This window comes from Nannobrachium achirus (genome assembly GCF_963921795.1).
Source record: "Nannobrachium achirus genome assembly, chromosome: 13".
Classification (NCBI taxonomy): domain Eukaryota; kingdom Metazoa; phylum Chordata; class Actinopteri; order Myctophiformes; family Myctophidae; genus Nannobrachium; species Nannobrachium achirus.
The window spans coordinates 11,111,203-11,136,614 of record NC_137833.1 but is presented as its reverse complement, the minus strand read 5'-3'; the positions used below and the strand labels follow the sequence as shown (position 1 = coordinate 11,136,614).

General features: G+C 43.8%; 1 protein-coding gene across 1 annotated transcript; it reads right to left on the bottom strand.

Moving 5' to 3' along the window:
* Nucleotides 1-428: 428 nt before the first annotated feature.
* On the bottom strand, nucleotides 429-24,602 carry acss1 (acyl-CoA synthetase short chain family member 1; the record flags this gene model as incomplete). The annotated part of the gene is made up of 14 exons (XM_080740559.1): nucleotides 429-611; nucleotides 825-946; nucleotides 3,879-3,942; nucleotides 4,254-4,381; nucleotides 4,869-4,995; nucleotides 5,199-5,311; nucleotides 6,679-6,771; nucleotides 9,139-9,276; nucleotides 10,858-11,005; nucleotides 14,342-14,494; nucleotides 15,385-15,560; nucleotides 19,815-20,014; nucleotides 22,319-22,415; nucleotides 24,215-24,602. 14 exons carry the CDS (start codon nucleotides 24,600-24,602, stop codon nucleotides 429-431), a joined length of 2,130 nt encoding a protein of 709 aa, XP_080596685.1.
* Nucleotides 24,603-25,412: the final 810 nt, after the last annotated feature.

The window sequence follows — 25,412 nt, the reverse complement described above, 5'->3', positions numbered from 1 at the left end:
GCTTGATTGTTTTTTTTTTTTTTTTTTTTTCAAAAATGACCATTTGTTGTTTGAATATTTATCAAACATTTTCCACATTTATGTTAAAAATAAATCATGATTCTGTACATTTTTAATAGCTTGTATACATGATTACTGTGCAATTGACAGATTGTTGATAGTATTGACATTGGTTCTCAGTTAATAAGTATTACTGTATATGTTTAGAAATGTTTGCTCGCTCTGCTCGCTGTACCTTGTTCAGGTATGTTTAAAATAAAAAATATGTTGTAGCCCCAACCTCCCATGCACCCTACGAGGTGGTAGGGGGTCCATGCTCAATCTCCCCATCAGTTTGGGGGTCCCTGGCCTGAAAACATTGAAGACCCCTGATTTAGGCAAATATGTCTTAGGTGAAAGTGCTGGTGACCCCTGTGACGATGGCCCCTCTACTTCTTCTTCTTCTCCAGCTGCTGTCTGTAGTGAGTGTGAGCCTGGACGATCTCTGTGACCACGGAGGGGTCGTCCAGCGTGGACACGTCCCCCAGGTCCCCGCTCTGCTCCATGGCCACCTTCCTGAGGATGCGACGCATGATCTTCCCTGAGCGCGTCTTAGGGAGCCGCTTCACCACCTGGACACGCACAAACATGCACACACACACACACACACACACACACGCACACACACACACACACACACACACACACACACACACACACACACACACACACACACACGTGAAACTGTAATAAACACGCACACATACTGTAGACATCAAAGGGGGCTTGAGCCCCGCCCTTAGGTTCAAGATTAAATATGATATCTGCAGTTTGTGTGAACTCACCAGGAAGTGATCAGGGACGGCGTACTTGGCTATCTTGGTGGCTACCAGCTGTCTGAGCTCCTTCACCACCACATCCTGACCCACTGTCACCTCCTCCTTCAACACCACGAACGCAAAGGCGGCTGGAGGGGAGAGGGGAGAGAGGAGAGGGGATAAGAGGGGATTTTTTATTAACTACCGTTTTCAAGTACATGTAGGCTTCTTTGTTACTGTCCACCATTGCAAAAATGATAAACAAAACAATTAAAGATTTCTAATCAAGTAGTTATATAAATAAACAGCATCCTATGCAAAGACCATATAGTCCAGTCATTTTAGGAACAAATTAGGCCAAACCTGGAACAAATTGCAATAGTAGCAAACTCAACTGATTCTGTATCCTCATTATGTCCTTAGTGAGGGAAAAAAAGTCCCAAGGAATCCCACCGGGGCAAAGTTTTGAAAACGACCTATCTACCTTCACTTACTATACACTACAATATAAAGGAAAAAAATGACTGAAAAAAATCTGCTTTAAGTGGGATGTGAGGGGTCAAACTAGGGGTTTTTAATTATTCCGAATACATTGCAAGCATTTGTTTTGCATGAAAAACATTCCTTGGGCAAGAAATGGCCACTCAAAACGATGGTTTAGTGATGAATCATCAATTTTCACAGTCCTTTGGGGTCCGTTTTTAGCCCAGGGAATGTTTTTCATGCAAAACAAATGCTTGCAATGGATTCGGAATAATTAAAAACCCCTAGTTTGACCCCTCACATCCCACTTAAAGCAGATTTTTTTTCAGTCATTTTTTCCTTTATATTGTAGTGTATAGTAATTGAAGGTAGGTAGGTCGTTTTCAAAACTTTGCCCCGGTGGGATTCCTTGGGACTTTTTTTCCCCTCACTAAGGACATAATGAGGATACAAAATCAGTTGAGTTTGCTACTATTGCAATTTGTTCCAGGTCTAACCCTAAAATGACTGGACTAATAGGGACATTGGGAAATGGGAGGAATAGTTTGCAGCAAATGGAAGGAAATAATGTATTTGAACACCGGGTGGCAGCAGACACAAAGAATAAACCAGTAAACATAACCTGGCTGCAAGAGTTCACCAGATGGTTCTCTCCTCTCACACCAAGGGCAGCAGTGTGTATTTACCAGTAAAAGTTACCTTATACAGCCTCCCTAACTTATATTGTCTCCACAAACACTCCACTATAACACCCTTTTTACATGATAAAGGCTTAATTATTAACCTGAACAACAATGCGTGTGTGGTGTGTGTGTGTGTGAGCAGATCAAATATGTTTTTTTGTGTTGACTCAGGGTGGGTGGGGCTGGCTTGTGTGTGATTACTGTGGACAGGGGCGTCACAAGGGGGGGGGGGGGGGGGGGGGGGGAGTGGGACTGAGTTACTAGGGCCCAAGGTGGAGGGGCCTGGAATTATTTTATACTTTAGCTATTGAAAAATAGCAAACATACAAGCTCACAGCGCGGCACCGAGTGCCGCTCTGCGAACTTGTACATCTGCTATTTTTGAAAAGTCTTGAAAATGTGCGCAAAAATCTTTGAATATATGTCTTTTTTTAAGCGAGCATTTCTAACTCCAATTTTGCTTCTGGGGGGTCCCTGGAACTAAATATTTTGAGATGGGGGTCTGTGGCCAAATACATATCATTTTTGGTTCTACAAGCTCGCACTTGTATATTTGCTATTTTTCAATAGTTAAAGCACAAAATAATAAAGCACAAAATAATGAATCCTTGTACCCAGGGCCCAGACTGTGGATGGAAGTGTCCAGAGGCTGGACTGAACTGAAAGCCAGTGGTGGAAGTAACTAAGTACATTTACTGAAGTACTGTAGGCTACTTGAGTTCAAAATTTAAGTGCTATTTACTTTATTTGAGTATTTCCATTTTTCAACACTATCATACTTCTACTCCACCAAATCTCAGAGGCAAATGTGGTACTTTATTTATGTATTGGTTTACGCCAATATAATTATTACGACTTAAGTGACTTAAGTGTCCAAAATATACCTTAACCAGTTAAGCTGTATTTTAGACTCTGTTTCTGTATATTCGAAAATAGCCAATCTAAAAGTGAGCTTGTAGGTCGGCTGTTGTCAAAGGATTTTGACAAATGTTGCAAAATTTTGAAAAGTCACCTGTGGAATGGGATATTCTGCATGACAACTTTTGGTACTGTGAGTATGTTTTACTTAAGTAACTTATTTAATACAGGCTTTGTTTTTACTACTTATAAGAGCATTTCCACATTGTGGTATTGCTACTTTGCTAGAGTAATCACAGCAGCCTACTTATTCCACTGTTGTTAAATGAGAGTTAATATTATGGGATGTATAAGCATTGTCAGTGTTGACATGCACACAGAGGAGTGTACAGTGTAAGCACGCATGCACACACACACACACACACACACACACACACACACACACACACACACACACACACACACACACACACACACACACACACACACACACACACACACACACACACACATCTCTTATCTCAGTGACTGAGGACACATACACACCTTTTGGAACCTGTGACTTTTTATTTACATGATACACAGTGGAGTGGAGTGATGGAAAAAAGTGCTCAGATTCTTTACTTAGAAGTAAAAGTAGACGTGCTGTGTCTTGTGAGCTTGTAGATTGTCTATTTTCAATAACCCTGAGCCCTGAGTGCATATAGGGCTGAAGTGTTTGATGTATGTTTTGTAATAATGATGAAAATATACAACGTAACTAGTAACTACAGTTTTCCAATAAATGCAGTGGAGAAAAATGTGCAACATTTGCCTCTGAGGTGTAATGGAGAAGTAAAAGTATTTAATATTGGAGGGTAAAAAAAGAAAATAAATACCTCAAAATTGAACTTGCGTGCATGCATGCGCATGTGTGTGTGTGTGTGTGTGTGTGTGTGTGTGTGTGTGTGTGTGTGTGTGTGTGTGTGTGTGTGTGTGCGTGCGTGCGTGCGTGCGTGTGTGTCTGTGTGCCTGTGCGCTAGTGTCCGTGTGTGTGCATGCTTGCGTGTGCTGTCACCTTCTCCTTTGATGTCATGTGACACTCCGATCACAGCGGTCTCTGGGACAGCTGGGTGTTCATCCTGGAGACAAACACAACCCTGATCAGTCTGTTGCCAGGTCTGCTTATTATAAGCAACTTTGGGCTTAAGTCTTTTCTGTATACAGTATAAGCCACTTGTAAATATTGGTAGTTGCGGGTTTTTGGTGCTTTTTTCTAAATGTTGTCTAAACCAGTGGTTCTCAAACATTTTCATGTGATCATGGACCCCCAAATTAATAATAACGTGTCCCTACCTAAGCCCAATCTGGAAATATGTCATGCATGCACCGACATACATACGCAGTACTTGCGCGCTCTGCTGGCGCAAGTAACAAGGACGTGTGGTCTCACCAGAGCGTCTTCTATCTCGGCCGTGCCCAGTCGATGTCCGCTGATGTTGATGACGTCGTCCATGCGTCCGGTGATCTGGTAGTATCCATCTTTGGAGCGGTACGCGCCGTCTCCGGTGAAGTAGTGGCCTGTGAACAAACAGGATCACTGAAAACACTCTCCCATTAACCACTTTCCTTTTTTCTTTTTGAGCGGTGCAAACCGCACCTACATTTCACTTTGTGTGTGTTAGTACAGGATTGATTGATTGATTGATTGATTGGTTGATTGATTGATTGATTGAATGAAGAATGTATTAGTTTGCATAGGAAAAGGTACAGTTTCATGACAGTACACTTCACTGGTACAAGGTCAACTAAAAGGATAGGCCCAAGAAAGCAAATGGCTTATTACAAATTTAGATCCCTTTTTTTACTCATAACAATAAATGACAGACAGAACACAGTACTATGCAGAGGATATCACCAGAAAAACAGTGGTAAAATAAAATACAATGCAAAAGGATGTGTGAGAAGAAAAGAAAAGAGAAGAGAAGAGAAGAGAAGAGAAGAGAAGAGAAGAGAAGAGAAGAGAAGAGAAGAGAAGAGAAGAGAAGAGAGACTGTGTGTCACCGACCAGGGTATGGTTTGAAGTATGCATCTACATATCTCTGGTGGTCTCCATAGATGGTCCGGGCAATTCCAGGCCAGGCCTGTTTGATACACAGAGCTCCGCTGACGTCATTCCCACACACGGGCTGGCCCTGAGGGACACAACACCAACCACACACACACACACACACACACACACACACACACACACACACACACACACACACACACACACACACACACACACACACACGCTCATTCACGACTTTACATGGAATCACAGTGACGTCAAACTGAAGTCTGAACTTTGAACTTCTAAACTAACAAAAGAAAGCTGTGAGAGACGTGAGGTCACCTTGTCGTCCAGGAGAACTGGCTGGATGCCAAAGAAGGGTCTCATGGCCATGGCTGGAATGACCTCTGACCCCGGCTCAGCTGGCCTCGGAGCGATGCAAATCCCTCCTGTTTCTGTAGAGAGATGGAGAGGAGAGGGAGGAATGGTAAAGGGTGCGTTAATATGGCGCTTTTATCCAAAGTGCTTCACGTAGATTGTGCATTACATTCACACACACATTCACACAACGATGGCAGTCTGCTCACCAGGGAGCAACTAGGGGTTCAGAGTCTTGCTCAAGGACTCTTCGACACTAACTCTGAGGGAGCCCGGGATCGAACTGGGAACCTTGCGGTTCCCATCCGGCCACTCTACCCCTGAGCCAATGCTGCCCCCCAATGCCAAGTGGGAGAGGTGGAGGGAGAGGGGAGGAATGGGAGAGGGAGGATGAAGGGAGGGAGAGAAGAGGGTCGGCAGGAATTAGATCAAAACACGCCAGTGAACCATTGATGTAAAGTAACATACAGGTACGTTTACTGAAGTACTGAACTTGAGTACAATTTAAAGGTGTTTCTTATGTATTTCTGACAGCATCAACAACACACACACACATGCACATGCACACACACACACACACACACACACACACACACACACACACACACACACACACACACACACACACACGCACATGCATACACAAACAGCTGAGAGCCGGGTGTGCACCAGAGCGAAAGAAAGAAAGGGGGACAAGATGGCACGATGCCCAGTGTCCTGCTGCTCTTTACAGAGACACCACACCACTGAGAGAGAGAGAGAGAGAGAGAGAGAGAGAGAGAGAGAGAGAGAGAGAGAGAGGCTTAGGAATGCAACAAAAACTAAAAAGAAAGTCACAGACCAGGCGTTGAGAACCAGTGGTCTAACAGTCCTAACCTTTGCACTCAAACCGTGTGATGTTTTAAAGACTTTTATTGTTACATCCCACAATAAACAACTATACTGGAGTAAGATTCTTGGTTTTATGTCTGCAGAGTGACTAGTGATCTAATTGTTTTGTTACTCTCACTACTAGTTGACATTAAAAATGTTGACTTTACTTTTGAGTTGCAAGAGAAAGCCCTTATCCACTTAAGTCCCAACAACAGTGAGTAGCAGATCTAAGCTCATAATACGTTGCAATGTGATGCATTGTGAGCACACTTTTCAGTGTATTCTTTGATATTTTGGAGGAGGGAGACAATTGGACATTTTGTGGGTGATTGTTTTAAAAATATATATTCTTGTAGGTTCGAATCCACGGTGGCGCTACCGGCTTTGTCGAGCGTCTACGCGAACACAGTTGGCCAGTGTTCGGGGAGAGGGAAGCTGGGCATATATTAGGCGAGAAGAATTATTTCTCGCCTAATCATTTTCTCGCCTAATAATTTAAGATATGTATTTTTTTACATATCTTAAATTGTTTATACATACCTTACGTTTTTATAATGAATATGATATTTACCTGTCTGCCACCAAGTGTCCACCAGGGGGCAGCGTCCTTCCCCGACAACGTGGTAGAACCACTCCCAGGCCTCATGGTTGATGGGCTCCCCGACTGCACACAGACAAACACCAGCCAATCACAAACATTCACTAGAAATACTGTTCCTTCGAAACAGTGTGGGCTCGCTTCCAACCCAACAAATAGGATACTTTAAGGTACTGTAAGGTACAGTACCTTACAGTATTGTACTGTACCTTACTATACTCTACTGCACCTTACTGTACTGCACCTTACTGTACTGTACTGTACTGTACTGTACTGTACTGTACTGTACTGTACTGTAACTTAATGTACTTTACTGTACTCTACTGTACTGTTCCTTACTGTACTTTACTGTACTCTACTGTAACTTACTGTACTTTACTGTACTCTACTGTACCTTACTGTACTGTACTTTACTGTACTCTACTGTACCTTACTGTACTGTACTGTACCTTACTGTACTATACTATACCGTACTCTACTGTACCGTACTGTACCTTACTGTACTGTACTGTACTCTACTGTACCTTACTATACTGTACTTTACTGTACTCTACTGTACTTTACTGTACTTTACTGTACTTTACTGTACTCCACTGTACCTTACTGTACTTTATTGTACTTTACTGTACTTTATTGTACTTTACTGTACCTTACTGTACTTTACTGTACTCTACTGAACCTTACTGTACTTTTACTGTACTCTACTGAACCTTACTGTACATATTCTATGTGTTCTAGAGGTGTATATTGAGTGCATATACTGTAGGTTAACAATCCCAGATCACATCTGTCCTCCACTATGTCTATAACCAAGGCGTTCTTCTTTGTGGCCACTCCAGACTGAGGAGTGGAGCATGACTTTTATTGTGTTTGTGGATCTGATTTGAAAATGCATTGGTTGTGATATCTCCCTGAAAACCAACAACAACCACTAATACGGCTGATTGTCCCTGCGGGTTCTAGGATATATACTGTAAATCCCATTGCCCGGGATCCTAAAACCTTATTCTTTTTAAGTAAAATTTCTAAAACACTACAAAACATGTCTCAAAGACAAATACAAGCAAACGTCTCCACAGTAACACAGTAACACAGTAACAGTGTGTGTGTGTGTGTGTGTGTGTGTGTGTGTGTGTGTGTGTGTGTGTGTGTGTGTGTGTGTGTGTGTGTGTGTGTGTGTGTGTGCGTGCGTGCGTGCGTGCGTGCGTGCGTACATTGTAGATCAACTTCATAGCAGTATTAAGTGGTCCATATATGTTTTTTATTAATAATAAAATCTGCAAAGTAACAAGTAACTGAGGCTGTCAAATGCTGTATTTATAGTAGAGTATATGTAACAAAAATGGAAAGTAGAGTAAAAGTACCTCAAAATTGTACTGTAGGTACAAGTACTTGTATATACTTGAGTAAATGTACTTGGTTACTTTGCAGCACCAAAGAACAGCCAATGACAGACGGGCCTTTAATCACAGCTGTCTCAATCAGTAGAGTGGAGAGGGACATTTATAGATATTTGTAGTTTTAACTCAGAATATATACATCACAAAGCTTAGATATTTGGATCAAATCAGAGAGCAGACCTGTGTGAACGCAATGATATAGATAGCATATCTGAAGTGTGAACACTGCAGCCACAGCGCCTTAACATAAACATGGGTCTATTATCCTTCTCTCCACTCTGTCCCCACTCACTAAACCCATTGTAAATGCATTGGGTGCTTAAAGTTAAACATTTTTATTTTTTTATATTTATACTACAAAACATTTCAAAACCAAAAATACAAGCACACGTGTCCTCAGTAAGCTGAACACATAAAAATTTGAATGGTGTTGAAAGGTGTAAGCGTTTAAGAGATGAATCGCGCCAAAGTTTTGAGGAGATACTGACTGACTGACTGACTGACTGACTATAAATAATGAAGATAACATACGTGTGCTCGCCTTCCAGGCGAGCCCACAATTATGGCTGCTCCGGCCTGTTCGGGGCCACCCTGGCCACAATATGACTTCCGGTTGGTTCTAGCGGAAGTGGCGGCTGTGTCTAACGGAAGTTACGGCATGCGTTGTAGTCTTCCGTTGAAATTCTCACGGCGGATGTTGAACAGTCTCTGCCTGATATTGTCACCAGGCTTTTCTCTTCGCAGATGAGTAAGCCTGGCTACGCGAGGCTAGTTCGGGGCCATGCATGTTGGGAACGATGGAAGTCGTTCCATTTACACCAGTGGTTCTCAAATTGTTCCCAGTCAAGCACCCCCAAATTGATACAAACTACCCATCAGGGAAGCAGATGCAATCTCCCAAACACAGAGAATGTCTGCCTCTTTCTCAGACCCACAGGCTGACAGATACAGGGGGATGAAGGGGAAGAAAGAACAAAGAATCAAAAACAAACAATCCTGTAGTAGAATCAGTAATAGTGGTGTCGTATCGTACCAGAGCCCAGCGTCTTCAGGGAGGAGCGGTCGTATTTCTTCACCCAGCTGTCGTCATATTTCAGCAGCAGTCTGATAGCTGTGGGAGCTCCATAGAACTGGTTGATCTTCAGCCTCTCCACCATCTCCCAGTACCGACCTGGAGAGGATAGGAGAGGAGTTTTATTCATCGTTGATCAAGATATAAGCCAAAGTGACCAGCAGCCCAGCCATTTAAATATTATTTTACGGCGTTGTTCTTAGACTTTGATAAAACATTATTTTAGGCAATTTCTGCAACAGCTTTCTGGTCTCGAAGTCGCAGTGCAGCGCGTTGTGATGCTCGAAATCTCTGCATGCGAGCAAAATAATTCCCCCTCCCCAAATATCTCAAGAACTGTCCGAATGGTCGACTTCAATCGCTTCAACCCCAAGGAGTGCCGGGTGGGAAGTCGGCACAAGTAGGTGCTGTGAGCTTGTACAGTCTAGTTTTACTGTAGTTTATTTGTTGACACAATTGTCGGTATATTTTGTCATAGTCAGGTCGCAGGTTTCATCAGGGTTTTATTTAGTTTTCGTCGGTGATAAAAGACAGTCGGCGAACATTTATCGTCAGGAAATAAACAGACGCCACGGGAGCGTAGCGTTGTTCCGACTTCTCATTGTACCGGACGGCGTCCCATTAGTCTGTCGGTACTTAACCCTAACCTAACAAGTAAAACTATTTCTAAACCTAACCACCATCGGACTATCGAGATTTTGCCAGCGGCCACTACACAATAATACCTCACCTTTAACACAAGGTGAAGTGCATTTTGTTTTTTCTGTTATTTGGGGCTTTTATGCCTTTTTAATTTATAAGTGGAGACAGACAGGAAACAGGGGAGAGAGACAGGGAGAGACATGCAGTAAAGATCGCCGGGAACAGGACTCGAACCCGCGATGCACTGTCAGGGTGCTAATGTGCCTGGACCGCTGGACCACGGCCCAGGCCGAGGTCAAGTGCTTTAATGTGTGTTTTTATGTGTGTTCACATGAAAGCAGGGCAGTTAAACCCTCAACCTCTCCACAGCTCCACAGGGTCATAATGCAGGTTAATGAGCCACCACCACGTTACACTCACTGCTTCCTTTCATTCATCCACTGCTCACATTGTGTTACAGTGTAAACAGTGACACACACCACTATAGCTTGTGATTCATTAACCTCTCAACATCACTGCCTTAAAACGATCACTGAATAATAAGCCTATAATTTGCCTTAAGAGGTGCCCAAAAGTTGACTGTGATCTACCTGTAGATCACAAAGGTTATGCAGTGCAGGTAATCACATGATATGCCCCAAAAAAGAAATAACAAAAATACCAAAATATTAAATAATTTTTGCGTTGTTGAAAGTCTATTCTCCATGGTGGGAAACCTTACAGCACCCCACCCACTCTGTAAAATAAATTATTTTTATCATGAAATAAAATGCACCCACCTCGAACCGGGAGCGAGCCACCGCAGACACAATTTCATGACAAAAATAATGTATTTTACAAAGTGGGTGAGGTGCTGAGAGGTTTCTCACCGCAGAGAATAGACTTTCAACAACGCAAAACTACCTTTGGTTAGGTGAGTAGCGAAGTAGTTTCGTTTATTTTGACTGAAGTTTTGCCCTTGTAGGGGTACAGAAATCCTGGTCTAATCTTTTATGAGTCACTGGACCAGAGCTAGGGGTAGACCAATGTATTTCCTACCTGGGTTGGGGTAGACTGGAGTGCTCTCAAACAGCACCGTTGTGGCTCCGTTGCAGAGCGGTCCGTACACCACGTAACTGTGACCCGTTATCCAGCCGATGTCCGCCACACAGCCGAACACGTCCCCCGCCTGGTAGTCAAACACACACTGACACACGCACACGGGCACGGGCACACGCACAAGCAAGCACGCACGCACACATCCATGCATTAACACTTGCTGGTTAAATGCACTGCAACGACAACACATTACACCACACATGACATATATACCGTAACCCCATTGTTTCCCAAACACTGGGTTGGGACCCATGAGAATCGTGGACATATTTTTATGGGTCCCTTAATTCATTTGTTTCCTACATTTTTAAATACGTTTTAAGTTATTGTTTATTTCACGGCACGAAGCAAAGCATTGTGAGCTTGTAGATGTGCTATTTTCACTAGTTTGGGTACCGGGCCAATGTCTAATTTCTCTTTTGGGTCTCCAGCTAAAAAGTTTGGGAACCCAAAGTTCTCTGAAAGACCTATGTTGCCATATCATCAGTGGTGCTCAATCCTTCTCATGTCAAGGACCACACAACATTATGTATTTGGCCGCCGACCCCCATCTCAAAATATGTTATTCCGTGGACCCCCATAGTTAAAAATGATCAAACTAAACAGTGGGTTGGGGCCCATTAGTGGGTCACAGAACAATTTGTATGGGTCACGACTCGAGTAAAAATCCCATTTTCTTTTCCTACAAAGATGTTTCCCTCCCCAAAGAACCTTTGTACTTTTAGGATAAAATGTATATAATTTTGAATTTTATAAAAATGTCAAACAAAGAAAAAAACACATCTAAGAAATTCCATGAATAAAATATAGAAGTAGAAGTAGTGAAAATAGCCGATCTACAAGCTCTCTGTATTCACTAGTTTGGGTCCCGGGCAAACAAAGATTTGCACAAATTCTCAAGATAATATTCTCAAGATAAGTAGATCTACAAGCTCATGGTGCAGCACAAAGTGACACGCTATATGAAGAACACATTTTGTTCATTGTTCATATTCAATGTATCCCCTGAGCAAGCAGGCAGGCTCTTTTAGCTCAATGGTAAAAATGTCAAATGTAAAATCTGGGGTAGAAGAGGAAGGTTACATAGTGCAGCTTAAAAAAAATCACACTCGTGTGAACTGAGCGGTGGAGGCTGTGTGTGTGTGTGTGTGTGTGTGTGTGTGTGTGCGTGTGTGCGTGCGTGCGTGCGTGCGTGCGTGTGAATGTGAGTCTGAACAACAGCGCCCCTCCCTTAACATGTGTGGTCAGAAAAGGTTACTGCAGGCTACAGACACGGACGCATACATACCCACACACACGGCCACGTATAGGAGCGTTGTGACCACCGCTCAAAAACGAACTTTATTTTGAACAAACACCAAAGTCTCCCTGTGTCTTGCCAACCAACTCGGTTCCTACTTGCGCTCTCTTAATCCCCTCTGATAGCTCTCTCTCTCTCTCTCTCTCTCTCTCTCTCTCTCTCTCTCTCTCTCTCTCTCTCTCTCACTCTCTCTCTCTCTCTCTCTCTCTCTCTCTCTCTCCAGGGGTCAGTAGGTATCGTGTGTGTGGATGGAGTAGGCTTCAGATAAAGCATCTTTTGTCCGATAGTCCCTCCATAACAACCAGCGTTGCCAAACTATGCGGCCCACGGCCTTGTCGTCTAATGAACTCCTCCTTCACAGCTTTAACCAATCGAACTTCAGCATCCATATTCCGAGGGAGAGGGGGCATTCTACAGAAATAGCAGATCTCTGCCTTGAGGCCTGCGTTGTAGGAGGAATAGCAAAAGTAGGTCTACAAGATCAGTTTTGTTGCTATTTAGAAAAATTGTGAACTTTGAAAATCATCATGGCAGTTTATGTGACAGCAGGGTACCGGTATGGCCATGTGCGTGCATGTACTTGTACAAGACACACACATACACGCACGCACGCACGCAAGCAACACACGCGCGTGCGCTGTTCCCAGGGTTGCTTACATAATCACTGTTATAGTTTCGCCATGTTTTGTCTGCGGCCCTATGATCACTATAATCACTGTAAACAAACTAGTCCACTTCTGTTGTCTGAATACAATAGAGGCTCTTTAACCACGTGAACACGACTGGTGTCCCTCAAGGTCCCCTCATTTTTTCCCTCTGCAGTGAAATAACCTCAGCGAAGATGGCTGTTCTGCAAGCGTACAACGCATCGAAAACCAAAATAGGGACACTATAGACGCAAATAAGATCTATCCTCTTATCTCTGATGGTTGTATATATAGTTTTATACAACTTAAATTTGTGTTGTTCAGTAGTCTTATATGATCAGTTATTATTCCAAGTAACTTTGAGTTACTAATATACAATAAAGTCTCAATATTCTTTTTTATACAACTCACTGGCGAGCTTGTAGATCTGCTATTTCTGGTGAAGAGAGTTGAATGTAGATGGGAAAATAACTCATCAAGTACAGTGCAAATCAGTTCTGTTTTACTAAGCATAGAGGGTCTGAGTGGTTAGACTGAAGTGATATTACTGTCATCAAATTATTGGGCGGCACCCCTGGACTGGCATCACGGCGCGAGGACGTTTTTCCCACCGGAGCTGAGTAGAGGCCACGCCCAACTGTTTTGGCCGATCAATTATTATTGATAGTTATTGACAGCGAAGGAGGCGCGCAGTCGCTTGAGCCGTCTCAGTGCCGTTCGAGTTGCGTACCGATAGGGACAGAATAGTAAAGAATGTTTAGGCGAGAGCGTTTGGTTACTGGCCACTCATTGCACGTCCTTGCACAAGCACACACACGATCACGGCACCCTAGGGTCGCACCAAATTCTGGGCCCTGGGTGCTTTGACTATTGAAAAATAGCAGATATACAAGCTCACAGCGCGGCACCGAGTGCCGTGCTGCGAGCTTGTAGATCTGCTATTTTTTGAATATTTCAAATCCTTCTAAGGGTTTTTGAAAAACCTATGTTTCTATGCCAGTGGTGCTCATACTTTTTCATGTGAAGGACCCCCAAAATGATATGTATTTGGTCACAGACCCCATCTCAAAATATTTAGTTCCAGGGACCCCCCCCCCCCCTTCCCCCCCAGAAGCAAAATTTGAGTTACAAATGTTCGCTTAAAAAATAAATATATTCTAAGATTTGCACACATTTTCAAGACTTTTCAAAAATAGCAGATCTACAAGCTCATAGCGGTGCCCGCACTGTGAGCTTCTATTTTTTTTTAAACAATATGTTTATTTTCTTTTTTTAACATTCAAAACAACACACACCACACAACAAAAGCAAAACTCAGACACAATAAACAAACGAAAAACCCCACAAAAAGCAAAAACCCATATCTTTTTCAATATCTAAAGTATAAAATAATTAAGGCCCCTCCACCTTGGGCCCTAGTAACTCAGTCCCACTTCCCCCCCACCCCTGTGACGCCCCTGACCCTGCTCTACGGTACCTGGTGTGTGACGGCGGCGTACAGCAGGTATCCGGCCTGCGTGTGGACGATGCCTTTGGGCCGACCCGTACTGCCTGACGTGTAGAGCATGAAGAGCATGTCCTCACTGTCCATGGGCTCTGGAGGACACACCGAAGACTCCTTGGACATGGCCTGGAGAGGAGAGGAGAGGAGAGGAGAGGAGAGGAGAGGAGAGGAGAGGAGAGGAGAGGAGAGGAGAGGAGAGGAGAGCCCCATAAACAATAATCCATCGCAACATCCACCATCCATCATCATCCCCATGAACCCCAGCAACCGCATCGTGGGGGAGCCTTTGCCAAAAATAGGCAATCTACAAGCTCAATGCCAAGCACCTGAGGCACGTGCACACATAGACATCAAAGGGGGCCTGAGCCCCTGCCCTTTTACCTGTCCGTAAAAAGTGCCAGAATGCAGTTTTTACTATGGTGAAAGAAATGCAAATGCCCTCTTTCCATGCCATATACCTGGAGGCAGCATTCAAGAGAATTGCCTTGTCCAAACTGTGAATTTCCCTCTTTGTGTAGAAATCCATGCCGTGTACGCCACATCTCCAGTATTGACTTGATTATGCTGTGACGCGTTGTGAGCTTGGAGGTCTGCTATTTTCGATATTTTCACCAAAAGGACCTTTTAGAAATGTCATCTCCTACCTCTCTAACATTCTCTGCACGTCCCTCCTCACAGCATGGTGTGTTTGAAGCACGCTGTGAGCTTTAGAGAACTGTAGATCGCCCTATTCTTTGAGCGGTGCTGCTGGAAGAAGCTAAGCTCCAACATCTGGCTTTGTTCAGGCCCCAAAAATTGTCCGGACCCAAAAGATGTCTGGGCCCTAAAATAAACTGAAGCTACATCTGGCCTAGATATGGCCTACAGCTTGGCACAAACTGCTCAAAGTTCGTAGTATGACGTAAGGGTCCCATTGGCCAAGCTTCGCAGGACGTGCTGTGATTGGCTAGCGGCACTGCTCACTTCACACTAGGTGTGATTTGGTCGGCATATGTCTCAGTAACAGACGACCTCACCTCCTCCAATGAGACGTCCAGGCTGCCCGTGGGGGCGGGGCTGGAGCCGTGCTGGGCGGTGAAGACGTGCTGGACAGACGGACAGCTCCGGACGGCCGCGTCCACCGTGGGTTTGAGCTCTATGGTCCTACCGCCACGCACCGCTAGGCCACAGGTCACTACCGCTTTACACTGAGCTGTAGGGAGGAAACATGTACACACGCACACGTAGCGCACACACACATACATACACACACACACCCTGGTTACAGGTTACCACCGCCTTACACTGAGCTGTATAGGGAACACGCTCGCGCACACATGTGACAAATGTAACTATAGAACTGCACTCTGTTGAGGAGCCAACTTGTGTCTTGTGCACAAGAAGACCATGTATGGCCATAAGTTGCACTCAGTTAGTAGCTTGAAGTCCAGTGGGAAGTTTCCGCAGTCAGTTATGATTTGGGGTCCTGCAATGATTTTTTTTTTTTTACCAAATATTCAAATTATTTTTAGATGGATCTGTATATACATTTATGGGCATTCCCAGATATGGGCTTAATATTGATGGGCATTAAAGGGATTCTATTAGTGTGGTTGCCCTAAAAGGGCATCATCTGGGAATCAGATGTAGAGGTCAGCTCCATATATGGAGATCTAGGTGGCGATCCAGTCGTCTCCATGGATATCCACTATCCAGGGTTTAATGAGGTCAGTGTTGTGATCTTCATACATGGATATCCAGGTGATGATAGTCAGCAGTCTTGACAGTCAACAATGTGATGTCAGAACATGTCAGCTATAGTCATTGAGGCGTTACGGACGGACTGACTGACAGAAGGGATGTGCCGGTATTCATAGAACTTTAATTGCGACTGTCAGTTCGCAGTTACTATCAAAACCTCCACCGGCTGTCTGTCAGTCAGTCAGTCAGTCAGTCAGTCAGTCAGTCAGTCAGTCAGTCAGTCAGTCAGTCAGTCAGTCTGTCTGTCTGTCTGTCTGTCTGTCTGTCTGTCTGTCTGTCTGTCTGTCTGTCCGTCACGTCACACTTTTCCCCTACTCATATCTCTGCAACCGTTGCCACGATCCATGCCGAATTTTGCACACACACTCTTTGGCTGCCAAACCACAACCTCATTTCTCACATGGCCCTCTTCTAGCGCCACCAGGACGCAGATTTTTGCAACACATTTTTGGACACTGCTCCTACAGATTTTGCCCTAAAATCACGCAAAGCGGTACACAGTATCTCTAAAGTCATGTCATCAACATGGATCTGTCCCATTTCCCATATTTCCTCCTGATTGCCTACCATTGCCTTCTAAAGTTTGTGTATGCGACCTGACTGTCGCTTATCTCCCGATTAGGGAGTCTTACTGGTTTATGCACTCAATGATTGTGTGTACAGCTAATCTCGGACACTGCTGGAACAATCTTGAGCAAACTCGCTTGGACATGTGGCATGTGCTGATCTAATAGCACACAATGCGTCACGATGCAACATATTGTGAGCTTGTAGATCAGCTATTTTCAAAATATCTTTATACGTTTGAAAACTTGACCTTTTGAAAGAAAGACAACTTTTGCTTTTGGTACTTAAAGTACATTTGGATGCCAATACGTTAACTCAGCAGAAGGAAGAGGCCTGGCAGCATGGTGGTCATGCACCATAGCAGTGTAGTCGACCATCCATGTAAATGTCATGTTTAGTGTTGGACGACGGACAGTAAACACAACACTTCCTGGAGATGCATTCCAGGTTCAACTGAGGCTGCAGGCTTCGAGACATGATGATGATCAATTGAAAAAAACATGATCATCGGGTAATATGATTATACTATACTATACTTTTTTTTTTCTTCAAAAAAGGAAGTTAAAATATGGCCAAAACCACCTGAACATTAGTTATAACTTTGTTTTGCCACAGCATTTCAATTGGAACGGAGCGGATTTTTGGAGAAAAGAATCCGCTCCGTTCCAATTGAAATGCATTGGCGGAATCCGCGTTATCAGCTGGCAACCATACTTTGGTGTGACCGTGCCCTTACAACTAAAAGTTTGGAATACAAAATGCACTTGAGTAAAAGTACAAAAGTTTTACTTTTAGTCTAGAGAGAGAGAGAGTGAAAAAGAGAGACAGAGAGAGACAGAGAGAGAGAGAGAGAGAGAGAGAGAGAGAGAGAGAGAGAGAGAGAGAGAGAGAGAGAGAGAGAGAGACTCTCTCTGACCTTGAAAGTGTTTTCCTGAGCAGAAAGGATTGTGGGTCTGGCAACAGTATGAGGGAAACTGTCAGAACCAGTGTTGATATTGATTTAGTTTAAGTCATATTTTAGTCATCTGGAATGTTTTACTTTTAGTCTAGTTTTAGTCGACTAAATATACGATTTTAGTCAACTAAATCTACGGTTGATTTTGTCGACAAAAATGTATTTTGGCGGGCCTTGATGGCGTTGTATAATGATTTTACACTTGGTTGCCTGCTGAAAATAGCATAAGCTTGTAGCTTGTAGATCTGCAATTTTCAGCGTGCAACACCCCGGAGCGCAACCAAACATAAACTGACTTTTAGTTCTACTGGTTCTACTGGATCTCTTCTCCACTAGTCTCTCCATGACATTTGATTCTAGTTTCTATTTGTTGACAAAATTGTCTATATGTTTTTAGTCTTCCGTTTAATTTAATTAATTTTAGTTTCAGTCTTCATCGCGTAGTTTATTTAGTCTTGGTCAGTGTAAAAAAGGTAGTCGACGATAGTTTTTAATAATTTTAGTCGACAAAATCAACACCGGTCAGGAGTGAGCCACACTGAGCTGTGCTGTGCTTGGTCGTTTCAGGACAGACACATGCTGAAACACAGCAGACGGAAAGGAATGCTAACAGTGGTGGAAACAGTGCTCTGTTTCATTTCTACTTAAGTAAGAGTATCATTACTGCAATGCAGAAGGTCCGGTAATCAAAATGTACTTAAAGTACAAAAAAAGGCATCGGCATCAACATGTACTAAAAGTACCAAAAGTAAAAGTGGGCTACTCATTATGCAGAATTCCTTTTTCACTAGGTATTGTATATATAAAATGTATATAAATATTTTGAAAATTGACAACCTTTAAATAGGGCTGAGGAGGTTAATGTATGTTTTGTGAAAATAATTGAAATCTACAAAGTAACTAAAGTTCTCGAAAAATTGTAGTGGAGTAAAAGTATACAGTATTTGCCTCTGGGATGTAATGGAGTAGCCGTTGCTCTTAAGGGACGTTAAACAGACAGTGGAAAAACAAAGACTAGGGATTAATAATAGCAAGTCTATTTACCGTATATAAAACACTTCTTAAAACAAACATACAAAGTGTATCCGAACATGAAACATAGAGTGCTGTAAGTCCCAGGCACTCACAAGTGGTAATAGGCCTGGTCTGGAGAATACACATTTTAAAAGTCTTTAGAGTGGATACATCCTATATTAAAAGAGCCTAGACGGTGTGACGGCCACGTACGGTACTTCACAAACGTAACATCCGGACTTGCGAGGCACACTGTTGCTCCAATACGCAGAAAACTTGGCACAAACACTGTTCTGCGGTCTGCCGTGACAATACGGGCCCCCAAGGGACACGCGTTGTTAATGCACAATGCTGCTCTGGTCCACACCAAACCAACTTGGCACAAACACTGCTCAGGGGTCTGGCATGAGAATAGAAGGTAGGAGGAGTCCGTTTACTAGGCTAGAGAATATACATATCACCGCAAAACCTACATTGCAGACATATGAGGCGCAACAGCAGTGCTGCTGCAGTGTTTGACACTTCAAATAACTCTACAACAGTGCTACTACTACATCGGTTAACACTTCAAATGGCCATAACTCTACAGCAGTGTGACTACATCGGTTAACACTTCAAATGGCCATAACTTGATCATTCTATAGAGTCACACAAAAGCAAAATCAAAAGTGTCAGATGCACAAGCTCGAAACACAGCACGAAGCGACGTGTTTTGAGCTTGTAGATCTGCTACTTTAGATGCTTTTGAATTTAAATCCTGCAAAATGACAGTTTTCGACATATGAGCTTTCCAACCGAGAGGATATTTAGCAACGTAATTATTACAATTGTTTTCTCTGAAAACAAACATTGAAAACGTAACATTGTTCTTGCATTGCCATTTATGTGAGCGGTGTTAACCTCTGCTACATCTGGCTTTGTCTGTATGTACTGTATGTCCGTCCTGCAAAGCTGGGCATTGGCCAATCTTCGCAAGGCGTTTAATGAAATGAACTCATGAAAGGCACCGCTCACTTCACACGGGGTGTGATTTTCTTTTCTTTGTCTAATTTAAAATTACCACCAACGTAATCGAGGGAGCGGATGATGTCATCAGTAGGCAGGAATTCGCTAACCCGACGCCATTTGGAAATCGTCAATAATTAAAAACATTAAATCGATAAAACTGACCGTCCTGTATCCTGCCCGCCAGCGCCTCCGAGCTGAACCCGGCGAAGACCACGGTGTGCACAGCTCCGATGCGCGCGCACGCCAGCATGGCCGCCACCGCCAGCGGAGAGACGGGCATGTAGATGGCCACCCTGTCGCCTTTCAGGACCCCGTGGCTCTTCAGCACGTTGGCCAGGCGGCATGTCGTCTCCAGCAGCTCTCTGGAGACGATTTTCAAGGAATAAGTAATATCATTACTAATTAAAAGAAGGATCTAATAAAGTCCATAAATTTGAAAACAAATGTTTAAGAAGTAGTGAAAATAGCCGAACTATGCGTTGTGGGCTTGACAGCTTGACAGATCTGCTGTTTTCACTAGTTTTGCTCCCGGGCAAACATCAGGTTTCTCTTTTGGGATAAAACGCTTGGGAACCCCTGATCCAATCTATAACAAATTGGTGTTTTATTTCCTTCTTCCTGTGGTTTTCTTCAGTGAATAGTTGTCAGATGAAGGAATAATTGTGCTCATAAGTAACAAAGAGTGGTGGGCACACAGCGCTGACCCTTGTACAGTACAAACACTTTCCCTACAGTAGGTTTGGCTGGGGTTCACGGTCGCTGTGACAACCAATTGCTTCCTGTTTACTGTACGGTGCAGTACAGTGTACTGTACAGGAAGCCGCTCAGAAGCAGATGTTTCTCAAAGCACACGCGCACGCACGCACGCACGCACGCAGGCTCGCACACAGTGTGTGTGTGCAGCGGCGTAAAAACGTCCGGGGACACGTACGTTTTGTCCCCCGTGGGCCGCGGACCACCAGTTGGGCTGCCGCGACGCTGAAATCCAAAAAGGAGAGGAAAAAAGCCTCAAATGGGGCCGGCACTAGGACCACGCGGACGATATGTGCGCACAACCGGTCTGGCCGACACGCAGTCACCAGTGACCAGTCTCACCACCCATCGGCCCTAATAGAGCAATAGAGACAACTGGGCCGGCCCGGTCCATTATACATTGTTATTAAGGGGGGGTGGTGAAGTGATTGTGACTGGTAGAGGGAGGTTAGGTAGAGACTCCATTCCCCCTGCTCAAGTGGTTTGCTCCGTACGTCAACGTAACCCGTTCAAAAAATGGTGGCGGGATTTACGTTAATAGAAGATGGGACCAGTCAGTGTTCAACCCCATATACTCTATGGTTCAACCGTGCGTGCAAATTGCGGAGAAAGTAAGAGATAAAAAACGAAACTATCTGGAGGCAGATGCAGCCCAGCAGCAGCCTACTGTACTGAAAATAATTATTTTGTCAGCGAGGACGAGGAGGCGTCGCTACCGGCCAGTAGTGCTGTCTACATCGGATGGTCTACCCACAGCCAAGCACCTATTGTCGGGGAAGTGGAGCTATCAGACAGTGCATTATTATTACTAGAAGCTCGGCCGCGCGGAACAACTTTGGAACGGCCGCGGCCCAAGAAGGAATAGGTGATGATGATGATGATGAACACGGAGCTTTACGCACAGTGCCAGCACTGTGTTGGTGTGTGCGTTGTGTTACAATGATAGTGCTTTAGTTTTGGCTGCATGGTCTTTGCGTGTGAATTTGAACTTGATGTGAGTTATGCAGTGGTCAGTTATTTCCGTCTGGTTTTGAACATGTGTCATGTGTCTGTGGTGTGTGAGGCTGACCAACACACACTGTTGGTGATATTAAGTTTAACACTGTCCTGGTAGTGTGTGTGTGTGTGTGTGTGTGTGTGTGTGTGTGTGTGTGTGTGTGTGTGTGTGTGTGTGTGTGTGTGTGTGTGTGTGTGACTGTCTGTGTGTAGTGTGCACGTACATGCTGCGCTGTGTGCTAACTCATTATTACACACCAGAACCGACCTGGAAATGCACACAGAAACCCAAACCGAAACGAATTTTCGGCCAATCCAACCCGACCCGATCCGATTTTTCGGCGGCCGCCTGTGGCGGCCGCGAATGAGACCGAAGTGGGCCGTTGTGGGCTGGGCCGGTCCAAATCGGACCCCCGTACCTGGGGACCTGAGTTTTCGTCACTGTGTGTGTGTGTGTGTGTGTGTGTGTGTGTGTGCGCTAGAAGAAGCTGCATTTCTTTTATTTTGAAGTTTTTTTATTCACGCACATATGGACGCAATGCGTACATCAGCATGTGTGTGTGATTATTGGATGTTGTCTCAATAACATGCAGTAGGACTGGTCACAAGTCAAGACCTGCCTTACCTTACAAAGATGGCTAAAGTGGCAAGAAAAAGAAAAGTTGATGCTGAATGCCGGGTTTTCAACAAAAAATTGACTGCTAAGTATTTGTTTACTGAAGTTGGAGGTAAAGCCGTGTGTTTAGTTTGCGGGGAGCACATCTTGCGGGGAGCACTGACTTTTAGCCCGGCCCTCCATAATATTTTCTGTTGTTCATGTGGCCCCATGGAAAAAAATAATTGCCCACCCCTGATTTAGAGGATTTAGAAGACATTGGTAGAACTTGGTCTGACAGAAAGTGGAGGAGGAGTCTCACCTGTAGGTGACCCTGACCTCCGTGCCCGGCTCGTCTCTCTCCCAGATCAGCGCTACTCTGTCTGGATGCGTCTCCACGTGCACGTCCAGACAGTTCACTGTCTCACACGCACGCACGCACGCACGCACGCACGCACGCACGCACGCCCGCACACACACACACACACACACACACACACACACACACACACACACACACACACACACACACACACACACACACACAAACACACACACAAATGATATACTGTACCGAGACCAATGTTAAATTGCTGCTCTGAGGGCATTTTGTCAATGCTGCTCTCAGAGCAGCATGAATTATATGCATAGAACAAAGTTAGAATTTCAAGTATTTCAGGATACAGATCAGAGATCACAGGTATCATGTTTACGTTATTAGCGACTCATGTTGACATAGCCTAATGCTAGGCCTGTTGTAATATAGGACAGGTTATTCAGTTAAACGCAGGAAAGTTGTCACATGTGGTCGCTAGCGGGCAGAACACCTCTTGAATGTAGCAGATCTATAAGCTCAAAATGCCTCGCATCGCAGCACGTTTTGTAGCTGGTAGATGTTCTGGGAATTTTAATCCTGGAAAATAGTTCTAAGACGATATTATGTTAAAATGACACTTTAAAACATTAGTATTTAAATGACACTTTAACCCATTAAGACCGGGAACGCATTATTACTTTAACCATTATTTTATGCTTTAACTACGGTATTAAAAAATAGCAGATCTACAAGCTCACAGCGCGAGCTTGTAGATCTGCTATTTTTGAAAAATCATGAACATTTGTGCAAGTCTTTGAATATTTTGACCCGATTCTATAAATATCTTCTAAATCCTTCTAGTTAAAAAAAAGAAGAAAAAAAAGGAAAAAGAAAACGCATATTTCTATGTCAGGGGTTGTCAATCTTTTCAAATCAAGGAACCCTATAGACATGTATTTGGCCGCCAACCCCATCTCAAAATATTATGTTTCAGGGACCCCCCAAGAAGCAAACAATATGGTAGTTACAAATGTTAAAAGATATCTACAAAGATTTGCAAAAGATTTCACAGTAAGAATCGAAAAAAGCAGATCTACAAGCTCTCAGCGCAGCACTTGGTTTTAGTTAACTGTAGTTACTTTGTAGATTTTGATTATTATTACAAAACATGCATTAACCACTTCAGCCCTATTTGTCCATTTGAGAATAGCCGATCTACAAGCTCAAAGTCAAAATGTGTGGCATCGCGACGCATTGTGAGCTTGTAGATCTTCTATTTTCAAAATGTTTGTACATTTTAGACATAATGCATAATATGTTGTGTGAAACGGAATATTCTGCATGATAAAAAGTAGGCTAATTTTGGTATAGGTCTACTCTGAGTAGCCTATATTTTGATGCCAATAATACTTCTGCACTTTTGCTGAAGTACATTTTGATGACCAAACTTTTACTTGCAGCTAACACTTTCTACAATGCACAGTATTGATACTTTAAGTTCTGGAAAATTACATTAATAAAAGAATAAAAAAATAAAAATAAAGAAGAGTAGGCCTATGCTAATTTCCCCACCTGTCAACAATGTTTCCCAAACAGTGGGTCGCGACCCATTTGTGTATCACATACAAAAATCCCATTTTCTTTTCCGACACAAAATTAATATAGGCTATATTTTTAAAAAAGCTAGAAAGAAAGACACACACACACACACACACACACACACACACACACACACACACACACACACACACACACACACACACTAAGAAATTCCTTAAATACAATACAATACATAATAAATAATAATTAAGAATTAGTGAAAAATAGTTTGGGTCAGAGCAGGCTAAAAAGTTTGAGAACCACCACGATAGCCTATAACCATCCAGTGAACTGATGTCTTACCAGAAACGTTCAGCTGCCCTCCCAGGAACCAGCTGACCTTGGCGGTGTCCATGTCACAGTCCGTCACCCTGTGGAAGGGTCGCGACCACCGGAGTCTCTCCCTGGCGATGGAGCCCCAGAAGGCGGCGGGATCTCTGAGGGACAGCTCCGCCAGCTCCGTGTGCGACCTCCCGGCCAGGGCAGCAGACAGAGAGCCCTGCGGACCCCCTGCAGACCCGGTGGTGGTGCTGGTGGAGGAGACGGTCCGCTCGCCGCCGGTTCGAAACCCATCGCGTATTCTTGCAGCCGCCGCCGTGACGGGTCTCGAACCGCCGCCGACCGAACTGAGAACGGTCCTTCTGGCGAGGAAGACCCGGAGCGGTCTCCTGCATGAGTGTAATGCTGCCATGTTCTCCCCCTCCTCCTCCTCCTATCATAGACTTTATCTGGAGACGTTCCCAGACCCAGTCTCCTCTGTCCTGTCCTCTCCTCTCCTCCTCCTCTGGCTAATAGGCTATAGTTCTGCAAGGGCCAGGTAGACTGATGGCAGTTATCTGCATGTGTCATAAAATGAAATGCAACAACGGTTCTTCTCTCGTAAGAACACACAAAAACAAACAAACCCGCAACTGAAGTCTCCCATAAAAGAAATGCATGTCAAACCATGGATGCGTTAACTCTTGAGTGTGTTGCAACTGGTTATTTTATTTGTCCAGATCATTTGCCAAGTTAAAGTAGCCAAGACGATGAGGACTTAGAGATGCAATTTAATAATTAGCGTCAAGGACAACAAAAACAAGGACAGCCCAATAACGTTTTGAACAAGAGAAAGGTTTCTGTGCAAGAAGTTAAGTCTGATGCACTTTAATAACATTTTGATTGTACCTTTTTGTTAATGTTGCCTACATTCCACCGGTGAAACACTGTCTAACAAATCCAAAGATAATCCTCACCCCCATTTTTTTGTTAAATAAAAATGTTTCAGTCACATCATAAAACTTCTGAGTAACCTAAATCATATTCCAACTGTATTCCCTAGGCACTGCTGCCACCTAGCGGGTAGAGCGAGAATTTGAAAATAATCCATGGATTAAAAAACAATAGGCCTAGGCTTCTTTCTCAATAGGATTGGGATTTAAAAAAGAAAACTACACTTATTATTGTGCAGATTAACTTGTTTTTCAAAGCAGACGTTGTAAGGTACACACTGATTCTTTTT